Raw genomic sequence first — 19,777 nt, 5'->3', positions numbered from 1 at the left:
GGTTCCGGGAGCCGGCCGGAGCTCCCAGCTGGCTGCAGGGGGCTCAGCTGAAGCCGTCCTGGGCGAGCTCTGCTCCACGGCTCCACCGCAGACACCAGCCCGTGTCCCGCTCCTGCCGGCAAGGGCTGGGTGTCCCCTGACACCCCTGGGTGCTGAGCTGCCGCCTGGCCACGCCGGGGGGAGCGTGGTGCATCACTGGGGTCCCGCTCGCTGGCTGCCTGGTGCCCGTGGCCCTGGCAAACATCCGCAGGGGAGTGGGACTGACATCACTGCTGGGGACCAGCATGGTGCCACAGGGTGCTGGAAACACTGGGGTACTGACTAGGACCTGTGCAACGGTTCCGTGGAGGAACTCAGCCAGCGATAAGCCCCTTCCTTCCTCTTTGCCAGCAGAGAGCACAGCATCCCACCCAGCTGAGTTAACCCAACCGAGCTGTGCAGAGCCGAGCCCAGCTGAGCCAGTGGGGAGCACAACTTGGCAATCACCATGGCTCCGGTGCTGGGGACACTCTTCCTCACCAGCTGGATGCTGCTCCTGCTCCAGAGAGCTCCAGGTGAGTGGGGGCCCTGCAGAGCCCCAGCACCTTTCCCACGGCATGCTGCTCTGTGCAACTGGAAGACAATCCTCCCCTGTGCCTGTGCACATCTGGGGCTCTTCTCTCTGCCTCCCTTCCAGCTTGCTTGTATCCCCAACCAACCAGAGTGAGGTTTTCTCCAGCAAATCCCGGGAGCCACAGGCCCTCCCAGTGCCCAGCACTGCTTGAAGCAGCGGGGAGTGAAGGACAGGGACATGTCTCTGTCCCCTGCCCTGAGCTCCAGTGCCCCTCATCAGACCCCAGACCTCCTGTTCCTGTTCACCAGGTGCAGGTGCCCAGGAGACAGTTCAGGGCTTCAAGGTGGAGCAGCCCCAGGACAAGGTGGTGGTGACTGCAGGAGGGATGATCAACCTGACCTGCACTGTGTCCAGAGACAAAACCATTGTCGGTCCCGTGAGGTGGCTGAAGGGCTGGGGCAGTGGGAACGAGACTGTCTATGCCGAGACGGGCTCCTTCCCCCGTGTGACGAAGGCAGTAATTGGGTCCAGCACAGACTTCAACATCTCCATCAGCAACGCTCAACCCCAGGATTCCGGCACCTATTACTGTGTGAAGTTCCGCAGAACAGTGACAGGTGAAGAGGTGATCCAGCGTGGAAAGGGCACAGAGGTGTCTGTACACGGTGAGTGGGGCTCCCAGAGCAGCTCCCAGAGGGAACCAGCCAGCTGGGCACAGCCCAGCCCAGCCCAGCCTGGTGGGCTCTGCTCTGGGTGATTGGGACAGGGAAGGGGCTCAGGGGCTGGTCCCAGGAGAGGGTCCCATGGGCCATGCCCAGGCCCATCTGTGCCCACCCAGGACACCCCGCTCCCTGCAGCTTTGGGGCCATGAGTGGTGGCAGAGCCTGGTCTGATGGCCCCATGCTTCTCCCTGCAGCCAGACCCACCCACCCAGTCGTGTCTGGACCTGCCCGCAGAGCAAGGCCAGGGCAGTCGGTGACTTTCACCTGCACGGCCGGAGGGTTCTTCCCCAAAGACATCCGTGTGAAATGGCTCAAGAACAAGTCTGGGATCTCATATAATCCACTCAAGGTCACTGCTGGGCGCTCAAACTCCTCCTACAGCATGTCCAGCACGGTGAAGGTGACGCTGCGGAAGGACGATGTCCGCTCGCGGCTCATCTGTGACGTGCGGCACCCGACGCTGAAGGACCCGCTGAGGGCAGAGTACCAGCTCAGCCGAGTCCTGCGAGGTGAGGGCTGGGTGGGGACCGGCGCTCGGGGTGTCCAGTTCCTGTGGGGCTGGGGGTCCTGAGGCGGGGCCGGGGCACCCTGCGGGCACTGGAGCTGGGGGACCCTGTCAGCAGGCTCTGCCTCTCTTCCCAGTCTCCCCCAGCATCCGCGTGTCCTCTGACCCACCGAGCCCTGTGGAGGTGAACAAGACCGTGACCATCACCTGCCACGTGGAAGGGTTTTACCCAGGACGCGTGAGCATCACCTGGCTGGAGAATGGGACAGACATAAAGGCTGAGAACATCTCCTGGTTGCAGGACCCTCCTCAGGGCTTCTTTGACCAGAAGAGCCAGTTGGAGGTCCAAGCAACAGCGGAGAAAAACGGCTCCCAGTTCACCTGCCAGGTGGTGCACCATGGCCAGAGCCCCATGGATGGGAAAACCACCCTGCAGATCACCACCCCTGGCAACGAGGGACCGAGGGGGTTGTCCCAGCCAGGTAGAGCTGGGCGAGAGCCGGTGGGTCCCGGCGGTGTCAGGGGGCTGCAGGACGCCTGTCCTGGAGCCCCGGCCACTCAGGTCCCCTCTCCCCACCGCAGGTGTGAACGTCCTGTCCAGCCCGGTCCTGTGGATTGGCATCCTGCTGGAGAAGGGGCTCCTCGGCGGCCTCCTCCTCTTCCTCTTCAAGCGCGGGGGGGCATGAGGAGGGACTCGCCAGGGTCGCGCCCCCGGCCCAGCGCTCCGTGCCAGCCCCCAGCCCCTCCAGGCTCAGCGCCGGGAGCGTGTCCCGGGGCTCGGCTGCCGCCGCTCTTGTCCTGCGCGCCGGGAAATAAAGCGGCTGGGCTGCACAAGCTGCCGTGGGCTGCACAAGCTGCCGTGGGCTGCTCCGCGCCGCCGCTCCCGCTTGCCCGCTGCTGCCCGCGGCTCGCACGGCCGCGCTCGGCGGGCTGGGCGCTGCGCACCCCGGGGCTCGGCGCTGCGCACGCCGCCCGCCCGGGCCCCGGCAGCCCCAGCAGGGGCCGGAGGAGGAAGGAAAGACCCCCCCTCCCCAACCCCGCGCCGCTCTTTCTCTCTCCCGGCCCGCCAGCACGGCGATCTGCTGCGGCGGCCGGGCCTCTGCCCCGCCATCCCCCCCGGGCAGCAGCGGGCAGCGGGGCCGGGGAGCGGGAGGGCTGGCGGGGGGCTGCCGCCGCCGCCCCGCCCCGGACTCACCGGAGAGCGGCCGCGGGAAGAGGCTGAGCTGCCCGAGCAGCGGCTCGCCAAGCGATCGGCACTGCCCCGACTTTGGGCTCCGAGGGCAGGAAAAGGGAAAGGAGAAGCTGGGCAGGAAGTGGAGCCGAGCGGCCGCGGGCTGGTCCCGCTTCCAGCGCCGGCCCCGGGGCGGGCGGAGGGCGACGGCAGAGCCGGCCGGGAGCTGCGCCCACCGAGGGCATCGTCACCACGCGAGGGCATCGGCACCCGAGGGCATCGTCACCCGAGGGCATCGTCACCCGAGGGGTCCGTCCCGACCCCGAGGCGCTGAGCGGGGCACGGGGCAGGGCAGCGGCTCCCCCTCCCTCCCTCCCTCCCGCCCCGGTTCCGGGAGCCGGCCGGAGCTCCCAGCTGGCTGCAGGGGGCTCAGCTGAAGCCGTCCTGGGCGAGCTCTGCTCCACGGCTCCACCGCAGACACCAGCCCGTGTCCCGCTCCTGCCGGCAAGGGCTGGGTGTCCCCTGACACCCCTGGGTGCTGAGCTGCCGCCTGGCCACGCCGGGGGGAGCGTGGTGCATCACTGGGGTCCCGCTCGCTGGCTGCCTGGTGCCCGTGGCCCTGGCAAACATCCGCAGGGGAGTGGGACTGACATCACTGCTGGGGACCAGTGTCGTGACACAAGATGGTGGGAACACTGGGGAACTGGTTCTGACTTGTGCAAGGGGTCTGTGGAGGAACTTGGCCTGCAATAAGCCCCTTCCTTCCTCTTTGCCAGCAGAGAGCACAGCATCCCACCCAGCTGAGTTAACCCAGCTGAGCTGCGAGCCCAGCTGAGCCAGTGGGGAGCAGAATTTGGCAAACACCATGGCTCCGGTGCTGGGGACACTCTTCCTCACCAGCTGGATGCTGCTCCTGCTCCAGAGAGCTCCAGGTGAGTGGGGGCCCTGCAGAGCCCCAGCACCTTTCCCAGGGCACGCTGCCCTGTGCAGCTGGCAAGACAATCCTCCCCTGTGCCTGTGCACATCTGGGGCTCTTCTCTCTGCCTCCCTTCCAGCTTGCTTGTATCCCCAACCAACCAGAGTGAGGTTTTCTCCAGCACATCCCGGGAGCCACAGGCCCTCCCAGTGCCCAGCACTGCTTGAAGCAGCGGGGAGTGAAGGACAGGGACATGTCTCTGTCCCCTGCCCTGAGCTCCAGTGACCCTCATCAGCCCCCAGACCTCCTGTTCCTGTTTACCAGGTGCAGGTGCCCAGGAGACGGGTCAGGGCTTCAAGGTGGAGCAGCCCCAGGACAAGGTGGTGGTGACTGCGGGAGGGATGATCAACCTGACCTGCACTGTGTCTGGAGACAAAACCATCATCGGTCCTGTGATGTGGCTGAAGGGCTGGGGCAGTGGGAGCGAGACTGTCTATGGCAATAGTGGCTTCTTCCCCCGAGTGACGAGGGAAGTGAGTGGGTCTGACACAGACTTCAGCATCTCCATCAGCAACGCTCAACCCGAGGATTCCGGCACCTATTACTGTGTGAAGTTCCGCAGAACAGTGACAGGTGTAGAGGTGATCCAGCGTGGAAAGGGCACAGTGGTGTCTGTACACGGTGAGTGGGGCTCCCAGAGCAGCTCCCAGAGGGAACCAGCCAGCTGGGCACAGCCCAGCCCAGCCTGGTGGGCTCTGCTCTGGGTGAGTGGGACAGGGAAGGGGCTCAGGGGCTGGTCCCAGGAGAGGGTCCCATGGGCCATGCCCAGGCCCATCTGTGCCCACCCAGGACACCGCACTCCCTTCAGCTTTGGGGCCATGAGGGGTGGCAGAGCCTGGTCTGATGGCCCCATGCTTCTCCCTGCAGCCAGACCCACCCACCCGGTCGTGTCCGGGCCCAGCCAGAGAGTGAAGCCAGGGCAGTCGGTGACTTTCACCTGCACGGCCGGAGGGTTCTTCCCCAAAGACATCTGTGTGAAATGGCTCAAGGACGAGTCTGGGATCTCAGGAGAGCAGACAGAGATCACCCCTGGGCAGACAAGCTCCTCCTACAGCATGTCCAGCACGGTGAAGGTGACGCTGCGGAAGGACGATGTCCGCTCGCGGCTCATCTGTGACGTGCGGCACCCGACGCTGAAGGACCCGCTGAGGGCAGAGCACCAGCTCAGCCGAGTCCTGCGAGGTGAGGGCTGGGTGGGGACCGGCGCTCGGGGTGTCCAGATCCTGTGGGGCTGGGGGTCCTGAGGCGGGGCCGGGGCACCCTGCGGGCACTGGAGCTGGGGGACCCTGTCAGCAGGCTCTGCCTCTCTTCCCAGTCTCCCCCAGCATCCGCGTGTCCTCTGACCCACCGAGCCCTGTGGAGGTGAACAAGACCGTGACCATCACCTGCCACGTGGAAGGGTTTTACCCAGGAGACGTGAACATCACCTGGCTGGAGAACGGGACGGAGGTGAAGGCAGGAAACACCTCCCAGCCAGAGGAGCTCCCCTCGGGCTTCTTTGAGCAGAAGAGCCAGTTGGAGGTCCAAGCAACAGCAGAGAAGGGCGGCACTGTGTTCACCTGCCGGGTGGTGCACGATGGCCAGAGCCCCATAGATGGGAAAACCACCCTGCAGATCATCACCCCTGGCAACGAGGGACCGAGGGGGTCGTCCCAGCCAGGTAGAGCCGGGTGAGAGCCGGTGGGTCCCCGCGGTGTCAGGGGGCTGCAGGACGCCTGTCCTGGAGCCCCGGCCACTCAGGTCCCCTCTCCCCACCGCAGGTGTGAACGTCCTGTCCAGCCCGGTCCTGTGGATTGGCATCCTGCTGGAGAAGGGGCTCCTCGGCGGCCTCCTCCTCTTCCTCTTCAAGCGCGGGGGGGCATGAGGAGGGACTCGCCAGGGCCGCGCCCCCGGCCCAGCGCTCCGTGCCAGCCCCCAGCCCCTCCAGGCTCAGCGCCGGGAGCGTGTCCCGGGGCTCGGCTGCCGCCGCTCTTGTCCTGCGCGCCGGGAAATAAAGCGGCTGGGCTGCACAAGCTGCCGTGGGCTGCACAAGCTGCCGTGGGCTGCTCCGCGCCGCCGCTCCCGCTTGCCCGCTGCTGCCCGCGGCTCGCACGGCCGCGCTCGGCGGGCTGGGCGCTGCGCACCCCGGGGCTCGGCGCTGCGCACGCCGCCCGCCCGGGCCCCGGCAGCCCCAGCAGGGGCCGGAGGAGGAAGGAAAGACCCCCCCTCCCCAACCCCGCGCCGCTCTTTCTCTCTCCCGGCCCGCCAGCACGGCGATCTGCTGCGGCGGCCGGGCCTCTGCCCCGCCATCCCCCCCGGGCAGCAGCGGGCAGCGGGGCCGGGGAGCGGGAGGGCTGGCGGGGGGCTGCCGCCGCCGCCCCGCCCCGGACTCACCGGAGAGCGGCCGCGGGAAGAGGCTGAGCTGCCCGAGCAGCGGCTCGCCAAGCGATCGGCACTGCCCCGACTTTGGGCTCCGAGGGCAGGAAAAGGGAAAGGAGAAGCTGGGCAGGAAGTGGAGCCGAGCGGCCGCGGGCTGGTCCCGCTTCCAGCGCCGGCCCCGGGGCGGGCGGAGGGCGACGGCAGAGCCGGCCGGGAGCTGCGCCCACCGAGGGCATCGTCACCACGCGAGGGCATCGGCACCCGAGGGCATCGTCACCCGAGGGGTCCGTCCCGACCCCGAGGCGCTGAGCGGGGCACGGGGCAGGGCAGCGGCTCCCCCTCCCTCCCTCCCTCCCGCCCCGGTTCCGGGAGCCGGCCGGAGCTCCCAGCTGGCTGCAGGGGGCTCAGCTGAAGCCGTCCTGGGCGAGCTCTGCTCCACGGCTCCACCGCAGACACCAGCCCGTGTCCCGCTCCTGCCGGCAAGGGCTGGGTGTCCCCTGACACCCCTGGGTGCTGAGCTGCCGCCTGGCCACGCCGGGGGGAGCGTGGTGCATCACTGGGGTCCCGCTCGCTGGCTGCCTGGTGCCCGTGGCCCTGGCAAACATCCGCAGGGGAGTGGGACTGACATCACTGCTGGGGACCAGTGTCGTGACACAAGATGGTGGGAACACTGGGGAACTGGTTCCGACTTCTGCAAGTGGTCAGTGGAGGAACTTGACCTGCAATAAGCCCCTTCCTTCCTCTTTGCCAGCAGAGAGCACAGCATCCCACCCAGCTGAGTTAACCCAGCCGAGCTGTGCAGAGCCGAGACCAGCTGAGCCAGTGGGGAGCACAACTTGGCAATCACCATGGCTCCGGTGCTGGGGACACTCTTCCTCACCAGCTGGATGCTGCTCCTGCTCCAGAGAGCTCCAGGTAAGTGGGGGCCCTGCAGAGCCCCAGCACCTTTCCCAGGGCACGCTGCCCTGTGCAGCTGGAAGACAATCCTCCCCTGTGCCTGTGCACATCTGGGGCTCTTCTCTCTGCCTCCCTTCCAGCTTGCTTGTATCCACAACCAACCAGAGTGTGGTTTTCTCCAGCAAATCCCGGGAACCACAGGCCCTCCCAGTGCCCAGCACTGCTTGAAGCAGCGGGGAGTGAAGGACAGGGACATGTCTCTGTCCCCTGCCCTGAGCTCCAGTGCCCCTCATCAGCCCCCAGACCTCCTGTTCCTGTTCACCAGGTGCAGGTGCCCAGGAGACGGGTCAGGGCTTCAAGGTGGAGCAGCCCCAGGACAAGGTGGTGGTGACTGCGGGAGGGATGATCAACCTGACCTGCACTGTGTCTGGAGACAAAACCATCATCGGTCCCGTGAGGTGGCTGAAGGGCTGGGGCAGTGGGAACGAGACTGTCTATGCCGAGACGGGCTCCTTCCCCCGTGTGACGAGGGCAGTGAGTGTGTCCAGCACAGACTTCAGCATCTCCATCAGCAACGCTCAACCCCAGGATTCCGGCACCTATTACTGTGTGAAGTTCCGCAGAACAGTGACAGGTGTAGAGGTGTTCCAGCGTGGAAAGGGCACAGTGGTGTCTGTACACGGTGAGGGGGCTCCCAGAGGGAACCAGCCAGCTGGGCACAGCCCAGCCCAGCCCAGCCTGGTGGGCTCTGCTCTGGGTGAGTGGGGACACGGAAGGGTGGGTCCCCGCGGTGTCAGGGGGCTGCAGGACGCCTGTCCTGGAGCCCCGGCCACTCAGGTCCCCTCTGCCCACCGCAGGTGTGAACGTCCTGTCCAGCCCGGTCCTGTGGATTGGCATCCTGCTGGAGAAGGGGCTCCTCGGCGGCCTCCTCCTCTTCCTCTTCAAGCGCGGGGGGGCATGAGGAGGGACTCGCCAGGGCCGCGCCCCCGGCCCAGCGCTCCGTGCCAGCCCCCAGCCCCTCCAGGCTCAGCGCCGGGAGCGTGTCCCGGGGCTCGGCTGCCGCCGCTCTTGTCCTGCGCGCCGGGAAATAAAGCGGCTGGGCTGCACAAGCTGCCGTGGGCTGCACAAGCTGCCGTGGGCTGCTCCGCGCCGCCGCTCCCGCTTGCCCGCTGCTGCCCGCGGCTCGCACGGCCGCGCTCGGCGGGCTGGGCGCTGCGCACCCCGGGGCTCGGCGCTGCGCACGCCGCCCGCCCGGGCCCCGGCAGCCCCAGCAGGGGCCGGAGGAGGAAGGAAAGACCCCCCCTCCCCAACCCCGCGCCGCTCTTTCTCTCTCCCGGCCCGCCAGCACGGCGATCTGCTGCGGCGGCCGGGCCTCTGCCCCGCCATCCCCCCCGGGCAGCAGCGGGCAGCGGGGCCGGGGAGCGGGAGGGCTGGCGGGGGGCTGCCGCCGCCGCCCCGCCCCGGACTCACCGGAGAGCGGCCGCGGGAAGAGGCTGAGCTGCCCGAGCAGCGGCTCGCCAAGCGATCGGCACTGCCCCGACTTTGGGCTCCGAGGGCAGGAAAAGGGAAAGGAGAAGCTGGGCAGGAAGTGGAGCCGAGCGGCCGCGGGCTGGTCCCGCTTCCAGCGCCGGCCCCGGGGCGGGCGGAGGGCGACGGCAGAGCCGGCCGGGAGCTGCGCCCACCGAGGGCATCGTCACCACGCGAGGGCATCGTCACCCGAGGGCATCGTCACCCGAGGGGTCCGTCCCGACCCCGAGGCGCTGAGCGGGGCACGGGGCAGGGCAGCGGCTCCCCCTCCCTCCCTCCCTCCCGCCCCGGTTCCGGGAGCCGGCCGGAGCTCCCAGCTGGCTGCAGGGGGCTCAGCTGAAGCCGTCCTGGGCGAGCTCTGCTCCACGGCTCCACCGCAGACACCAGCCCGTGTCCCGCTCCTGCCGGCAAGGGCTGGGTGTCCCCTGACACCCCTGGGTGCTGAGCTGCCGCCTGGCCACGCCGGGGGGAGCGTGGTGCATCACTGGGGTCCCGCTCGCTGGCTGCCTGGTGCCCGTGGCCCTGGCAAGCATCCGCACCTCCTCGCCGCAGGGGGGCGCTGTGCCGGAGCGGGGCGGGCGCGGTGTTGCAGCCCGGAGGCGCTGGCGGCGCGCAGGGGGCGGGGCCGGCGCGGGGCCCGGCGGGGTTTGGGCGCTGCACCGCGGCAAGATGGCGGCCAGGGACGAGGCGCTGCGGGAGTTCGTGGCCGTGACCGGCGCTGAGGAGGAGCGAGCGCGCTTCTTCCTGGAGTCCGCCGGGTGGGACCTCCAGGTACCCCGCGGCCCCGGCCCGCTCGCTCCTCCTGGGCTTGTCTCGGCGGGGCGGGGCGCGGCCTGGCCGGCGGGTGGGCGCCGCGGGCCTGCAGGCCGGTGGCGGTGGCGGAGCGCTGGGCCGGCAGCGGGGAGTCCCGCGGGGTCAGGCCTCGCCCGGGCCGCCCCTGCTCGGTCTGTGGCTGGGCCGCGGCGGGCGGGCCCCGGTGGCCCCGCGGGCCGGTGTGGGCCGGAGCCCGTCCCGGTTCTGCCGTTAATTCGCCCCTCGCTGGCGCCGGTCCCGCCGCAGGGCGCCTGGGCTGTGCCGGGCTCGCCGTGCCCGGCGTGGCGCCTCCTTCGCGCTGCCGGCAGCCGCCCCAGCAGCCCCGAACCTAGGAGGGGAGCGGCCGCCCCTCTGCTCCACCCCTGACTCCCACCCCCTCCGAGGGCCCTGCCTGCCTCCCGCTCCTGTGCGGCCCCCAAGCAGCGGTTCCAGGGCGGCGGCTTCGGCACAGCCCCAGTCGAACCGGGGCAGAACAAGGGTGTCGGGCCGGGGAGGGTGCTGTGGCTGCCTGTCCCATGGGGTGAGCGGCCTGCTGGAGAGAAACATCAGGCCCTGGTGAGGCCTCCTCTTTGCTGGGGCCTCCAGAGGGGGGATGACATGAAATACCTTCAGCACTGACGTGCCTGAAGAAATCCAGCAGGGCAGGAGCTTTGGCTGAGTTGTTTGAGTTGCTCCTGGTTTTCTGGAGTGCCTGCTCTCAGCCTGAAAAGCGCCTGTGCTGTTCCTTTCCAGATTGCACTTGCCAGCTTCTACGAGGACGGGGGTGATGAGGACATCCTGACTCTGCCCCAGCCAACACCCAGCTCTGTATCTAGAGGCACTGCAGCCAGGTGAGGTGGGAGCTTCAGCTCAGACCTGTTTCTTTCTTGGCAGCTTGTAGACCTGGTGGTGGAAGCTATTTATGTCCAGACACAAGGTCCATCTAGAGCATGGATGTATGTTAATTTTCAGGAGAAGCAGCTCTGTGTTTGGATCAGCCTCCCCTCCTGTGGCTCTCTGGGAGTTGTGAAAGCCTCAGCCTTTACACACTGCAAGGGCAGATGTGATTGCACAACTGATCCAACTTGCATCATTGCTTGGGGAAAACTTGATTTGACTGTTAAGGCTAGAGGCCTGCCAGCTGGTGATGGCTTCACTTGGGCAGGTTAATGGTAGGGAAAGTATTTTGTATGAAGCCTGATCTGAGCTGTTTGGGCATTTTACAAAAAGAAGCTGTTTTTGCTGTATGGAATCCCTGTGCTGTAGGGAAACGCTGCCTGGAGTGAGAGAGAGGGAGTTACTGACCATCCTGCACAAGAAGTACTCTCAGTTCAGGCTTTGGTAGATAAGAGTCCATGTTGGAGAAGAACCCTGCTCCAGTTTGTAACAGCCTCCAGAGAAATGACAGGAGGGGAAGGGTGAGCAGACTGGACTGCCCTGGGCTCTGGAAGAGAAACCTGTACTTGTTTGGAAGTGACAGCTCTTCCAGAGGGGTGACAACACCCAGAACCACGAGCAGGGAAGGGGACTGAGGACTCACAGCTCTTGCTGTGTCTGCAGCTGCTGCCTGAGCCTCCTCCAGCCTGGCCACTCCTGTTTGCTGCTGGCTCAGCTGGCAGAGAGGAGGGAGCTCCATTCTCCACCCAGTCTCCCCAGCACTGACCTGGCATTTCATAGAGTAATGAATCAGACTCTAAAAGTAGAGCAGAGTCAACCTAATTGCTGCCTTCAGAAGCTTTTGCTTCTCCAGAGGGATTCTGACAGGCTGGAGAGGTGGGGCCTGGGTGAACCTCATGAGGTTCAACACTTGGGCTGGAAGAATCCCAGACAGATAAACAGCCTGGGAGAAGAGCTCCTGGGGAGCAGCCCTGCTGAGCAGGACCTGGGTGTCAGGGGGATGAGAAACTTCCCCTGAGCAGCAGTGGCTCCTGCAGCTGGGAAGGGCGATGGGATCCTGGGCTCCATCAGCAGAGGGGTGGCAGCAGGGACAGGGAGGGGATTGTCCCTCTCTGCTCTGCCCTCCCCAGCTGGAGTCCTGTGTCCAGAGCTGGGGCCCAACACAAGGAAGACGTGGGACTGTTGGAGAGGGGTCAGAGGAGCCATGGAGATGCTCAGAGGGCTGGAGCAGCTCCCCTATGGAGAGAGGCTGAGGGAGCTGGGCTGGGTCAGCCTGGAGAAGAGAAGGCTGTGGGGGGACCTCACTGCAGCCTCCCAGTCCCTGAAGGGAGCAGAGGAACAGGAGGGGAATCAGCTTGTTAAAGGGCAGAGACTGGCAGGACAAGGGGGATGGAGTGAAGCTGAAGGAAGGAAGGGTTAAATTGGATATTAGGGGGAAGTTCTTTGCAGAGAGATTGGTGAGGGGCTGGAACAGGCTGCCCAGAGAGGGGGTGGGTGCCCCATCCCTGGGGGTGTTCAAGGCCAAGTTGGCTGGGGCCCTGGGCAACCTTGTGTAGCTCCAGGCCTGGAGGTTGGTGTCCCTGCCTGTGGCAGGGGGTTGGAGCTCTGGGACCCTTGGGGTCCCTCCCAACCCAGACCAGTCTGGGATTCTGTGATTCTGAGTGGTTGAAACGAGTCACAAGGCTGACACACTTCTCTGATTGACTTCTGCAGTGACCACAGAGTCACATCGTTCAGAGACCTCGTTCATGCACAGGAGGATGATGATGAAGAGGAGGAGGGACAGCGGTAAGTTTCCAGTTAAAGACTTCAACCCCCTGCACGTACCCCTGCCCTTTTGTGATGGCTTGCCACTGGTGCATGCTTGGGGGGGGGGGGGTTGAAGCAGATTGGAGCTGATACAAAATCCCTGTAGTGAAAAACACCAGGTTTGACATGGAGAGGTTGAGTCTGTGCACAAGCACGTGCTTGGTGTGGCTGTACAAGCCCCAGTTATCAGCACTGGATTGTGCTGCTGAGAGAAAGCCTGAAGTGGGGTGTGGAAGCCCTAGGAGAACAGAAAGAAGCCCAGGTCGTTGTTGTGTCTGTAGAGAATGGAAACGTGGGAGTAATGTGGGGATTGGTTTTCTTCCTGCTTAGGGTTTTGGGGGCTGGGGTTTTTTGGTAGGGCTGTTGTGGGTTTTTTGATTGTGTGGGGTTTTTTTTAATGCTGGTTAAGGGTAATGTAATGAGATAATAAGGATTGTGGTGGTGGAAATTAAAATGTAGGTCCCCTTTTCAATGGGAATGTGGCACGTGAGTCATCTACAGTGTCAGCTGTAAGTAGTTAAATGCCCTTAAGGTTAACAGGCAAGGTAAATTGAATGGAACTGATGCATCTTAAGGTGGCTCAGCCTAGGCAGACTGCCTGGTTTTCTGCAAACAGCTGTGAGCCTGCTCTGTCTGTGTTACAAGGCAGCTGGAAGCTAATAAACCCAGCCTTCCAGAAGGGCTTAATTGCGCTTGGCTGCCTTTCCATTCACTGCTTCCAGTTCAGATCCATCCTGTGTGTGTGTGGATCTTTCAGTGTGACATGAGCACGTGCCTGCCCCCAAAACACCTCTTTGTTAGATTTTCTTCTACCTGGCAGGTCAGAGTCTTGCTGGAAGCTTTGTCCAGCTTGGTAGTAGAGCTGGTACTAGCATTTGAAACCGAGCTTTGTCAGGCTGGGCTTTGTTTTGCTAGGTCTGAGAGAGTTACTAGCACTTCATTGCTGTTGCTCAGTGGGTAATTTTATGATAAGTGATGTAAAAAGGAAGCCTCTGCAGTACAGGAGCTCCTGAGTGGCTGGAGTAGGAGCTACACTGGTGGCAGCTGTAGCTGGTGTGCTGGGTGCAGTCAGGGGCACCCCTGGGGAGCAGTGGTCCAGCCTTCCCTGAAGCCCTGTGCCTCCTGGCAGGTTTTACGCCGGCGGCTCGGAGAGGAGCGGGCAGCAGATCGTCGGTCCCCCGAGGAAGAAGAGTCCCAACGAGCTGGTGGAGGATCTGTTCAAGGGGGCCAAGGAGCACGGGGCTGTGGCGGTCGACCGGGCGGCCAAGAGCGGCGGCGAGACCAGCAAGCCCAAGGTGAGCAGCTCCCTGTTCCAGTGTGGCTCCCACCGTGACAGCACCCTGCTCGGTGCTGTGGGGTCCTGCAGTGACCCCAAAAGGATTGCTGAGTCAGGACTCCCCTAGTCCTTGTGTCCCAGTGGCAGGAAGAGCTGCTTTCTTGGGCTGTATTTCTTACCTATGACCAGTTCAAGCTGGTCGCTGTGCCTGCAGGACGATAGATGCCGCTGATGCCACGTTATGTTCACCCATGACAGTGCTGGGGAAAGGGGAACAAGCTGGTTGGGGTTTGTGTCATTCTGTAACCACTCTGCTCTCCCCTCTCTCTTGCAGCCTTTCGCCGGGGGAGGGTATCGCCTCGGGGCTACTCCAGAGGAGGAATCTGCTTATGTGGCAGGAGAGAGGAGACAGAACTCAGCTCAGGATGTGAGTATCTCTCTCTTCTGTTTTGTAGATGTCACCCGAGGGAATTCCCTGCTGTAGCTGCACAGCTTGTGAGCCCAGAGAGTTATAAAGCTTGATAGAACCTGAAGAGGACAGAAGCATGGTAAATCCTGCTTCTCCTGGGATTTCTGGCTAGAAAATAATAGTCTTGGGTAAGCAGTTTCCTGATCAACTTCTAATTGAGAATCTGAGTGTTCCTTAGGAGTGCAGATAGTGAGAAATAGCATGCAAAGAGCACTGGGACATTAACTTTGTCCATTGAAGAGTTGTGGAGCCAGCAGCATCAGTACAAGATTCTGTTGTCCTTGGTTTGTGAGTAAATACCCATCTAGGCCTTGGTGGGAGCTTGGTTCAGGCTCCTTGCCTAGCATGCTCCTGGCTCTTCAACCACATCTATCAAAAAAGGGTCTGTGATGCCACCTTCTGGGAACTGATGTGTGGTCATTCCACAGCCAGTGCCTTGGGTTTTCCCTCAGCCCAGAGGAACCTTGCTGGAATGTTTTGTGCAGCTTGAAGTGCCTCTGCCAGTCAGGAACTTGGCACTTTGCATCCCTTGTTCTTACTGAGATGCTGATTGTTGTTTTGGGGGTTGCTGCAGGTGCACGTTGTACTGAAGCTCTGGAAGAGTGGATTCAGTCTGGACAGTGGAGAACTGAGGAGCTACCAGGATCCATCCAATGCCCAGTTCCTTGATGATATCCGCAGAGGGTATGTAGCAAGGGGGGAGAGTAAAATAGCTGTTCTCTGAAACACAAAACGATTCTGGAATTCAGGGTGCTGGATCAGTGGCACCTGAGCTTTCTTATGAGAGCTAGGTTCTTCATGTGGAAACTCTGGGAGACTTGAACATCTACTTCAGATAAATGGGAAGTGCCCTTGGTTCATTTGGGGCCCTCAGAGTTGGAAATGAACCGACATTTATCCTTTGGCTGGGAATTTCTAATGTCCTATCACTCCTGGTGAGGACTGGGGAGAAGTAACCTTCAGTTCGTGCCTGCTGATGGGGAGGTGTGGATCTGCCCTCTTAATTAAGGAAGTGCTCGCTGTGATTCCTGAAACTCCAGAGGTCTGTGGCTGATGCTTTTGCTCTGTGCTTTCCTGGCTGCTGCTTCAGGCAGCTGCCTTATGCTGCTGTCTTTGCAGGGAGGTCCCAGCAGAGCTGCGCAGGTTAGCGCGGGGCGGGCAGGTGAACCTGGATATGGAGGATCATCGTGATGAGGAGTATGTGAAGCCTAAAAGTGTCTTCAAAGCTTTTACTGGAGAAGGACAGAAGCTGGGCAGGTGAGAAGACAGCAGTGTGGGTTTGCTCTGTGTGTAATGTGTGATGCCTTTTGCTGTGTTGTTCTGGAGGAAAGGTGCTCGGTGCCTGTGGTGTGGGTGGTGTTCCTCTGAGAGGGCAGGAGGCTTCCTGGTGTGTGCTGGGAGATGGCTCAGCCTCTCATGGCCAGAGGCAGACCCCTGGTTTGGACCCACTGGGGTATGTGACGTGGAAGCAGTGTTTCCAAGTGACACTGCCCCTGTTCCTGCAGGTGTGTGGAGACCTGTGACACGCTGTGACAAAGGCTGAAGTCTCAAATTCCTGCAGACTCCTAAATTCTCCCTTCCAGCTTGCGTTGGTGCACTGGGAACCCTGGCAGTGGGGCCCAGCAGATGATGAACTCGCTGCCCGCTCCTGGCACCCTCAGCCAGGTGAGTCCTCTGGTTTTTAACAGCTCTCCTTGTGTCTCCCTGTTCTCAGCACTGCACCCCAGGTGATGGGCACCAGTTCCCCAGCCCAGCAGGCAGAGAATGAAGCCAAAGCCAGTTCTGCCATCGCTATCGATGAGTCGGAGCCCATCACCAACATCCAGATCCGTCTTGCGGATGGAGGGCGCCTGGTCCAGAAGTTTAACCACAACCACAGGTACAAACCCAACAGGAAACACAGGTCACTAATGGCACTGCCAACTGCACAGATGGAGCAGACATTAAAATCCTGGGTAGCCTGCTAAAAGGAGCTCTGGGGATCCTTCCATATAGGTGAAGAGGAATAAAATTACTGTGAGGTTTTAAAGCAGTCATTAAGTGGTGGAAGGATGGGATTTGCTTTCCAAGTAGCGAAGGATTACAGCTAGTGATAGTGCACCTGGGAGCTTCAGTATCATCCGTGGATCTTTTTCTTAATGTCAGCTATAAAAAACTGAATCATTTCTAAAAAAACCCTGTGAGATAATCAGGAAGATGGTTCAGTTGTTCTGACTCTCACGCAAGCCTTTTCTCCCTGTGCTGAGCCCCAAGGGATCTCTTACAGCAGATTAGCTCCCTTGGACAGGGAAAGCTGGCTTGTATACCCAGCTGCTTTGTTAGACTTGCCTCCTGAAGTCCTTCTCCTCACTGTGGAGAGCGTGGCTGTTTGTTCATACCCACTCCTCCAGTTCCTGTAAGAGGATTGAGCACAATGCTACAAGTTTAAAAACAAAACACGACTTTCTGTGATTGGGTGCAGGGAGTAGATCTGGTGTGGCTGTTGTGGCTGCTCCTGGGAGTTAAGGTCACCTAGCTTCCTCTGTGTGTGATGAGCTCAGTCACCTGCAGCTCATGCCAAGCAGTTTATTAATCCCTTCATCTCGAAGGATTTAAACTCTTCAGTTTAAATAGCTGCCTTCAACCCAAAGGCTCCAGAACCGAGCTGAAGGTCTGTCACTTAGAGAGCAGCTTGTGCTGTGTCACTGAACGAAGCCTGTGGAGGAGCAGGTTACATCAGGCTTGCCTGGCTGCAGCCTCTGCTGTTAGCTGAAGAGCAAGTGCAGCAACTGAGCACTGTGTGCTCTGGGAATGGTGAATTTAGGTGGTTGCCCTGTGTTCCTCTAGATGTTCAGTAACAGCATCACCCTTGTGTGTTTGATCCCTCCGGACAGGATCCGAGACATCCGGCTCTTCATAGTCGATGCCCGGCCGGCGATGGCTGCCACCAGCTTCGTCCTCATGACCACCTTCCCAAATAAAGAGCTGACAGATGAGAACCAGACCCTGAAGGAAGCCAACCTGCTCAATGCTGTCATTGTTCAGCGGTTAACATAAAGGAACCCACCTCTGGCCACACGCCTGCCCGCACGGCGCATGTGTCCTCATCCTGTGCGTGCGACACAGGCTCACATCTACTTGTAGCTCTGGGTTCTTAGGTCTTGGTTGGACTTTTTTTTTTTCCTCTTTAGTTGCATTTCCCATGGGGTTTTTTTTTGTTTGTTTGTTTGTTTTTTGGGTTTGTTTTTTTTTGTGATGATGATCAGTGGACTTTAAAATAAATAAACCAAACGAATCCGTTTTGAAAGGAGCTGCAGCCTATTGTGCCACAGACTCTCCCAGGAGAGTTGAGTTACTTCTGATGATTACAATACTGCACTCTTTAGAGGGGAGGAAGGCAAGGGGGAAGGGAGCTCCCAGGGAGTCATTTCTGCCCATTGCCAGTCGACTGCTCTCCTCTCTCCTCCAGGGACTGCTGCAAAGTACTCCCTGTATTTTCTCACATTAAATAGAAACTCCACCAGGATGGGTGATCCGACTGTCAGGATAATGGTCACACTACTGTACGAGCGGTCAGGGGGAAGTCTTTGTGAAACAGCTGTTGCTCAGCGTGGGGAAAACTCCAATATGTGTGTGCAGGTGCAAGGTTTAATGCTTTTCTTGGGCTTTTCCAGAGAGAAAGTGCTGCCTTTCCTTCCCCCAGCAGATCTGTAGGGGTGTTCAGCGCCGTGCCCACCTGCTGTGCCTGCACTTTCTCCAGACTGATGGCAGTGTTAATTCCCTGTGCTGCATTTCTCTGAGAAACCCAACTTGCTGCTGACTTTCTTTCCAAGAAGGCACAAAGCTGAATCAGCTTCGATGTGACTGAAAGTTAAACAGTTTCTCTTACTGGAAAGCAGGTTTTATTTTAAGAGGTGAATTCTTGGGGTGATGGAGATGGCTCAGGTGGAAAAACTCAAGGCTGTAGTACCCTTTGATTTATTTCCTCTCCTCTGCTGAGGACTAAACTAGCTGAACACCTGGAATTCTCCAGCTTTGGTCTGTTCTGTTGTCTTGTGTTTTGGGTTCAGGTTTCCATGTCTGTCTTTCCTTTGAACAGAATCCTGTGGGTGAATTCCTTACACCTAGGTGTGAGGGCCTGGTAACAGCGGTGCAGCTGTTACACTTAGGAGTTGCCATCTAGCGTTGTGCCACGGCACTTTGCACCAACCCAGCCTCAGCCCAGGGGTTTGGGGCAGAGCTTGTTGCTGTGCTGAACCACGGGCCTCCAGGCACCAGCTCACCGGGAGCTGCGCCGCACCGGCCGCGTCCCTTGGGAGAGGCTGGGTTGGAGCACACTGCCCACTTCCTGCCTTAGTTACGCTGGAGCCCTGCGGCTGTAAGGCTGCTCTCCTGCCCTCTGAAGCTTCCAGGCCCTCACCTTGGTGGGAGAGTGGAGAACAGGGGAGGTGGAGGCTGGGGAAGGCCAGCAGGTCCCACAGGTTCAGCGTGAGAAACTCGCTTGGCTGCCTGTAGTAACACAAACCTGCTGGAGTAGCTCCCAGAGCTTGGCAAGGGCATTTTTACAAGAGTTTCTCAACTGAGAGCTGAGTTAACTTAGGTTTTTCGTTACTGAATGGATACATAGTGTGTGTAACAGCCAATCTGTAAATGATTGTGAAAATTCCCATTAAAAGCCTGCAAAACAGGAACCCAGCGTTCGACCCTTTCTAACAGCAGCCGCCTTCTGGTCTCATGTTTTGGGTGATGCACGTGTGGATGTCTGCTCTTCCTGTGTTGGGTGTGAGCAGGCAACCCAGAGCTGAGCTGGCTTCAGCTAAGTGAGAAGAAGAAAGCTCAGGAGTGTTTGTAAAGGTCTCTTCTGACAGGTGGGCTTGGGGGTTGCCTGCCTGCAGCGCTGGCTGGATGGATGTTGTGACAGCTTAATCAGAACGGGAATTTCCCTTGGAGCTAAGGATAGTCACTGCTGCCTTGTGGGAAGTCACTTCATTGCTCAAGAGAGGAGTTCTTGTATCCTGATCTTCTCCACGTGTGCCATCTTGGGGACCTGGGACAGGATGTAGAGTGCTGGCCAGGATGCATCCCTAGGGCCAGAAAGTTTCTCTAGCAGAGAAAACACAAAAGGGTTGTGTCCTGCTTCTGCCTGGGCTGGCTGGTGGCACCAGAGGAGTGAGGTGGTGACTAGCTGACATCTGCAGGCTTGGGCTGGGTGAGCTGGCTGCACTGGGTTCCCCAAGATTAAATGGGGGTTGGCAGCTAAATGCAACTCCTCTAGCTGCTGACCTCAAGGGGGTTGTGGTGGAGATCCTGCTCACCCATGGAAGTTTCGCCTCTGAGTTTCCTCCCAGCTCTTTGCTTGCCAGTGGGACGGAAAGGTGCTGAATTCAGAGGGCTTCCCAGATGCTTTGCCAGGAAAAGCGACTTTCCCCTCAGCCGGAGGGTGGCAGTGGTGCAGAGAAGCCTCTCTCCACCTCGAAGGCTCCAGCTGAGGAACTCTGCCAGGTCTCAGAGGAGCTGTCTCAGAGGAGCTGCACCTCTCCTCCTGTATCTTCGAGCCCCTCTGGGGTGCTGCTGCCCGGCTCCTTCTTCCTCTGATCCTTTCCTCGTGGTTTGTTTTTGTAAGTAATGAGCAGTCCTTATCTCCTGGGGAGCAGGACCTGCTCTGCCCTGCGCCAGCCTATCTGAAGCGTGCCCAAATGGAGCACTGAGGCGCTATCAGTAACCAAGATACACTTATCTTCTTCCCAAGCTGACAAGAGCCTGTGGAACAACCCGAAAGCAGCCTGCCTGCAACCTCCTGTACTGAGCTATCTCCTCCTGCTGGGATGTTTTGTTATAAAAACAGG

The 19,777-nt window shown here is 60.9% G+C and overlaps 3 protein-coding genes across 6 annotated transcripts; all 3 read left to right on the top strand.

Moving 5' to 3' along the window:
* The first annotated feature begins 129 nt into the window (after nucleotides 1-129).
* LOC311197691 (uncharacterized protein) lies at nucleotides 130-5,952 on the top strand. The gene is made up of 9 exons (XM_084271484.1): nucleotides 130-554; nucleotides 862-1,218; nucleotides 1,470-1,784; nucleotides 1,918-2,938; nucleotides 3,065-3,637; nucleotides 3,792-3,883; nucleotides 4,192-5,109; nucleotides 5,243-5,587; nucleotides 5,688-5,952. Exons 1-9 carry the CDS (start codon nucleotides 488-490, stop codon nucleotides 5,789-5,791), a joined length of 3,792 nt encoding a protein of 1,263 aa, XP_084127610.1. The 5' UTR covers nucleotides 130-487; the 3' UTR covers nucleotides 5,792-5,952.
* A 597-nt stretch (nucleotides 5,953-6,549) lies between these two features.
* Nucleotides 6,550-8,304, top strand: LOC311197824 (signal-regulatory protein beta-1-like). Of its 4 annotated transcripts, none has more exons than XM_084271644.1 (4): nucleotides 6,550-6,569; nucleotides 7,040-7,200; nucleotides 7,508-7,939; nucleotides 8,040-8,304. In XM_084271644.1, exons 2-4 carry the CDS (start codon nucleotides 7,134-7,136, stop codon nucleotides 8,141-8,143), a joined length of 603 nt encoding a protein of 200 aa, XP_084127770.1. In that variant the 5' UTR covers nucleotides 6,550-6,569; nucleotides 7,040-7,133; the 3' UTR covers nucleotides 8,144-8,304. The 4 variants fall into 4 exon arrangements, with proteins under 4 accessions (XP_084127770.1, XP_084127769.1, XP_084127771.1 ...); XM_084271643.1 differs by lacking the exon at nucleotides 6,550-6,569 and adding an exon at nucleotides 6,691-6,946 and having other exon boundaries at nucleotides 7,037-7,200; XM_084271645.1 differs by lacking the exon at nucleotides 6,550-6,569 and having other exon boundaries at nucleotides 6,922-7,200; nucleotides 7,508-7,864.
* A 1,070-nt stretch (nucleotides 8,305-9,374) lies between these two features.
* On the top strand, nucleotides 9,375-17,247 carry NSFL1C (NSFL1 cofactor). Its single transcript, XM_084271629.1, has 9 exons — nucleotides 9,375-9,480; nucleotides 10,255-10,352; nucleotides 12,112-12,186; nucleotides 13,337-13,502; nucleotides 13,818-13,910; nucleotides 14,527-14,636; nucleotides 15,072-15,209; nucleotides 15,667-15,831; nucleotides 16,826-17,247. The coding sequence occupies exons 1-9, from the start codon at nucleotides 9,379-9,381 to the stop codon at nucleotides 16,986-16,988; spliced, it is 1,110 nt and encodes a 369-aa protein (XP_084127755.1). The 5' UTR covers nucleotides 9,375-9,378; the 3' UTR covers nucleotides 16,989-17,247.
* The last annotated feature ends 2,530 nt before the right edge of the window (nucleotides 17,248-19,777 follow it).

Source organism: Gallinula chloropus (genome assembly GCF_964237585.1).
Source record: "Gallinula chloropus genome assembly, chromosome: 16".
NCBI classification, from domain to species: domain Eukaryota; kingdom Metazoa; phylum Chordata; class Aves; order Gruiformes; family Rallidae; genus Gallinula; species Gallinula chloropus.
The sequence above is the reverse complement of the archived record's forward strand: the minus strand, read 5'-3'. Positions and strand labels throughout refer to the sequence as shown.

Bases quoted from the DNA above. Each gene is read 5' to 3' on its own strand.
- LOC311197691 (XM_084271484.1), top strand. From the start codon at position 488: ATGGCTCCGGTGCTGGGGACACTCTTCCTCACCAGCTGGATGCTGCTC. The intron at 3,884-4,191 runs GTGAGTGGGGGC...CCTGTTTACCAG, and splicing joins CCTGCTCCAGAGAGCTCCAG to GTGCAGGTGCCCAGGAGACG. The intron at 5,110-5,242 runs GTGAGGGCTGGG...CTCTCTTCCCAG, and splicing joins GCTCAGCCGAGTCCTGCGAG to TCTCCCCCAGCATCCGCGTG.
- LOC311197824 (XM_084271644.1), top strand. From the start codon at position 7,134: ATGGCTCCGGTGCTGGGGACACTCTTCCTCACCAGCTGGATGCTGCTC. The intron at 7,201-7,507 runs GTAAGTGGGGGC...CCTGTTCACCAG, and splicing joins CCTGCTCCAGAGAGCTCCAG to GTGCAGGTGCCCAGGAGACG. The intron at 7,940-8,039 runs GTGAGTGGGGAC...TGCCCACCGCAG, and splicing joins CCTGGTGGGCTCTGCTCTGG to GTGTGAACGTCCTGTCCAGC.
- NSFL1C (XM_084271629.1), top strand. From the start codon at position 9,379: ATGGCGGCCAGGGACGAGGCGCTGCGGGAGTTCGTGGCCGTGACCGGC. The intron at 10,353-12,111 runs GTGAGGTGGGAG...TGACTTCTGCAG, and splicing joins TCTAGAGGCACTGCAGCCAG to TGACCACAGAGTCACATCGT. The intron at 13,911-14,526 runs GTGAGTATCTCT...GGGTTGCTGCAG, and splicing joins GACAGAACTCAGCTCAGGAT to GTGCACGTTGTACTGAAGCT.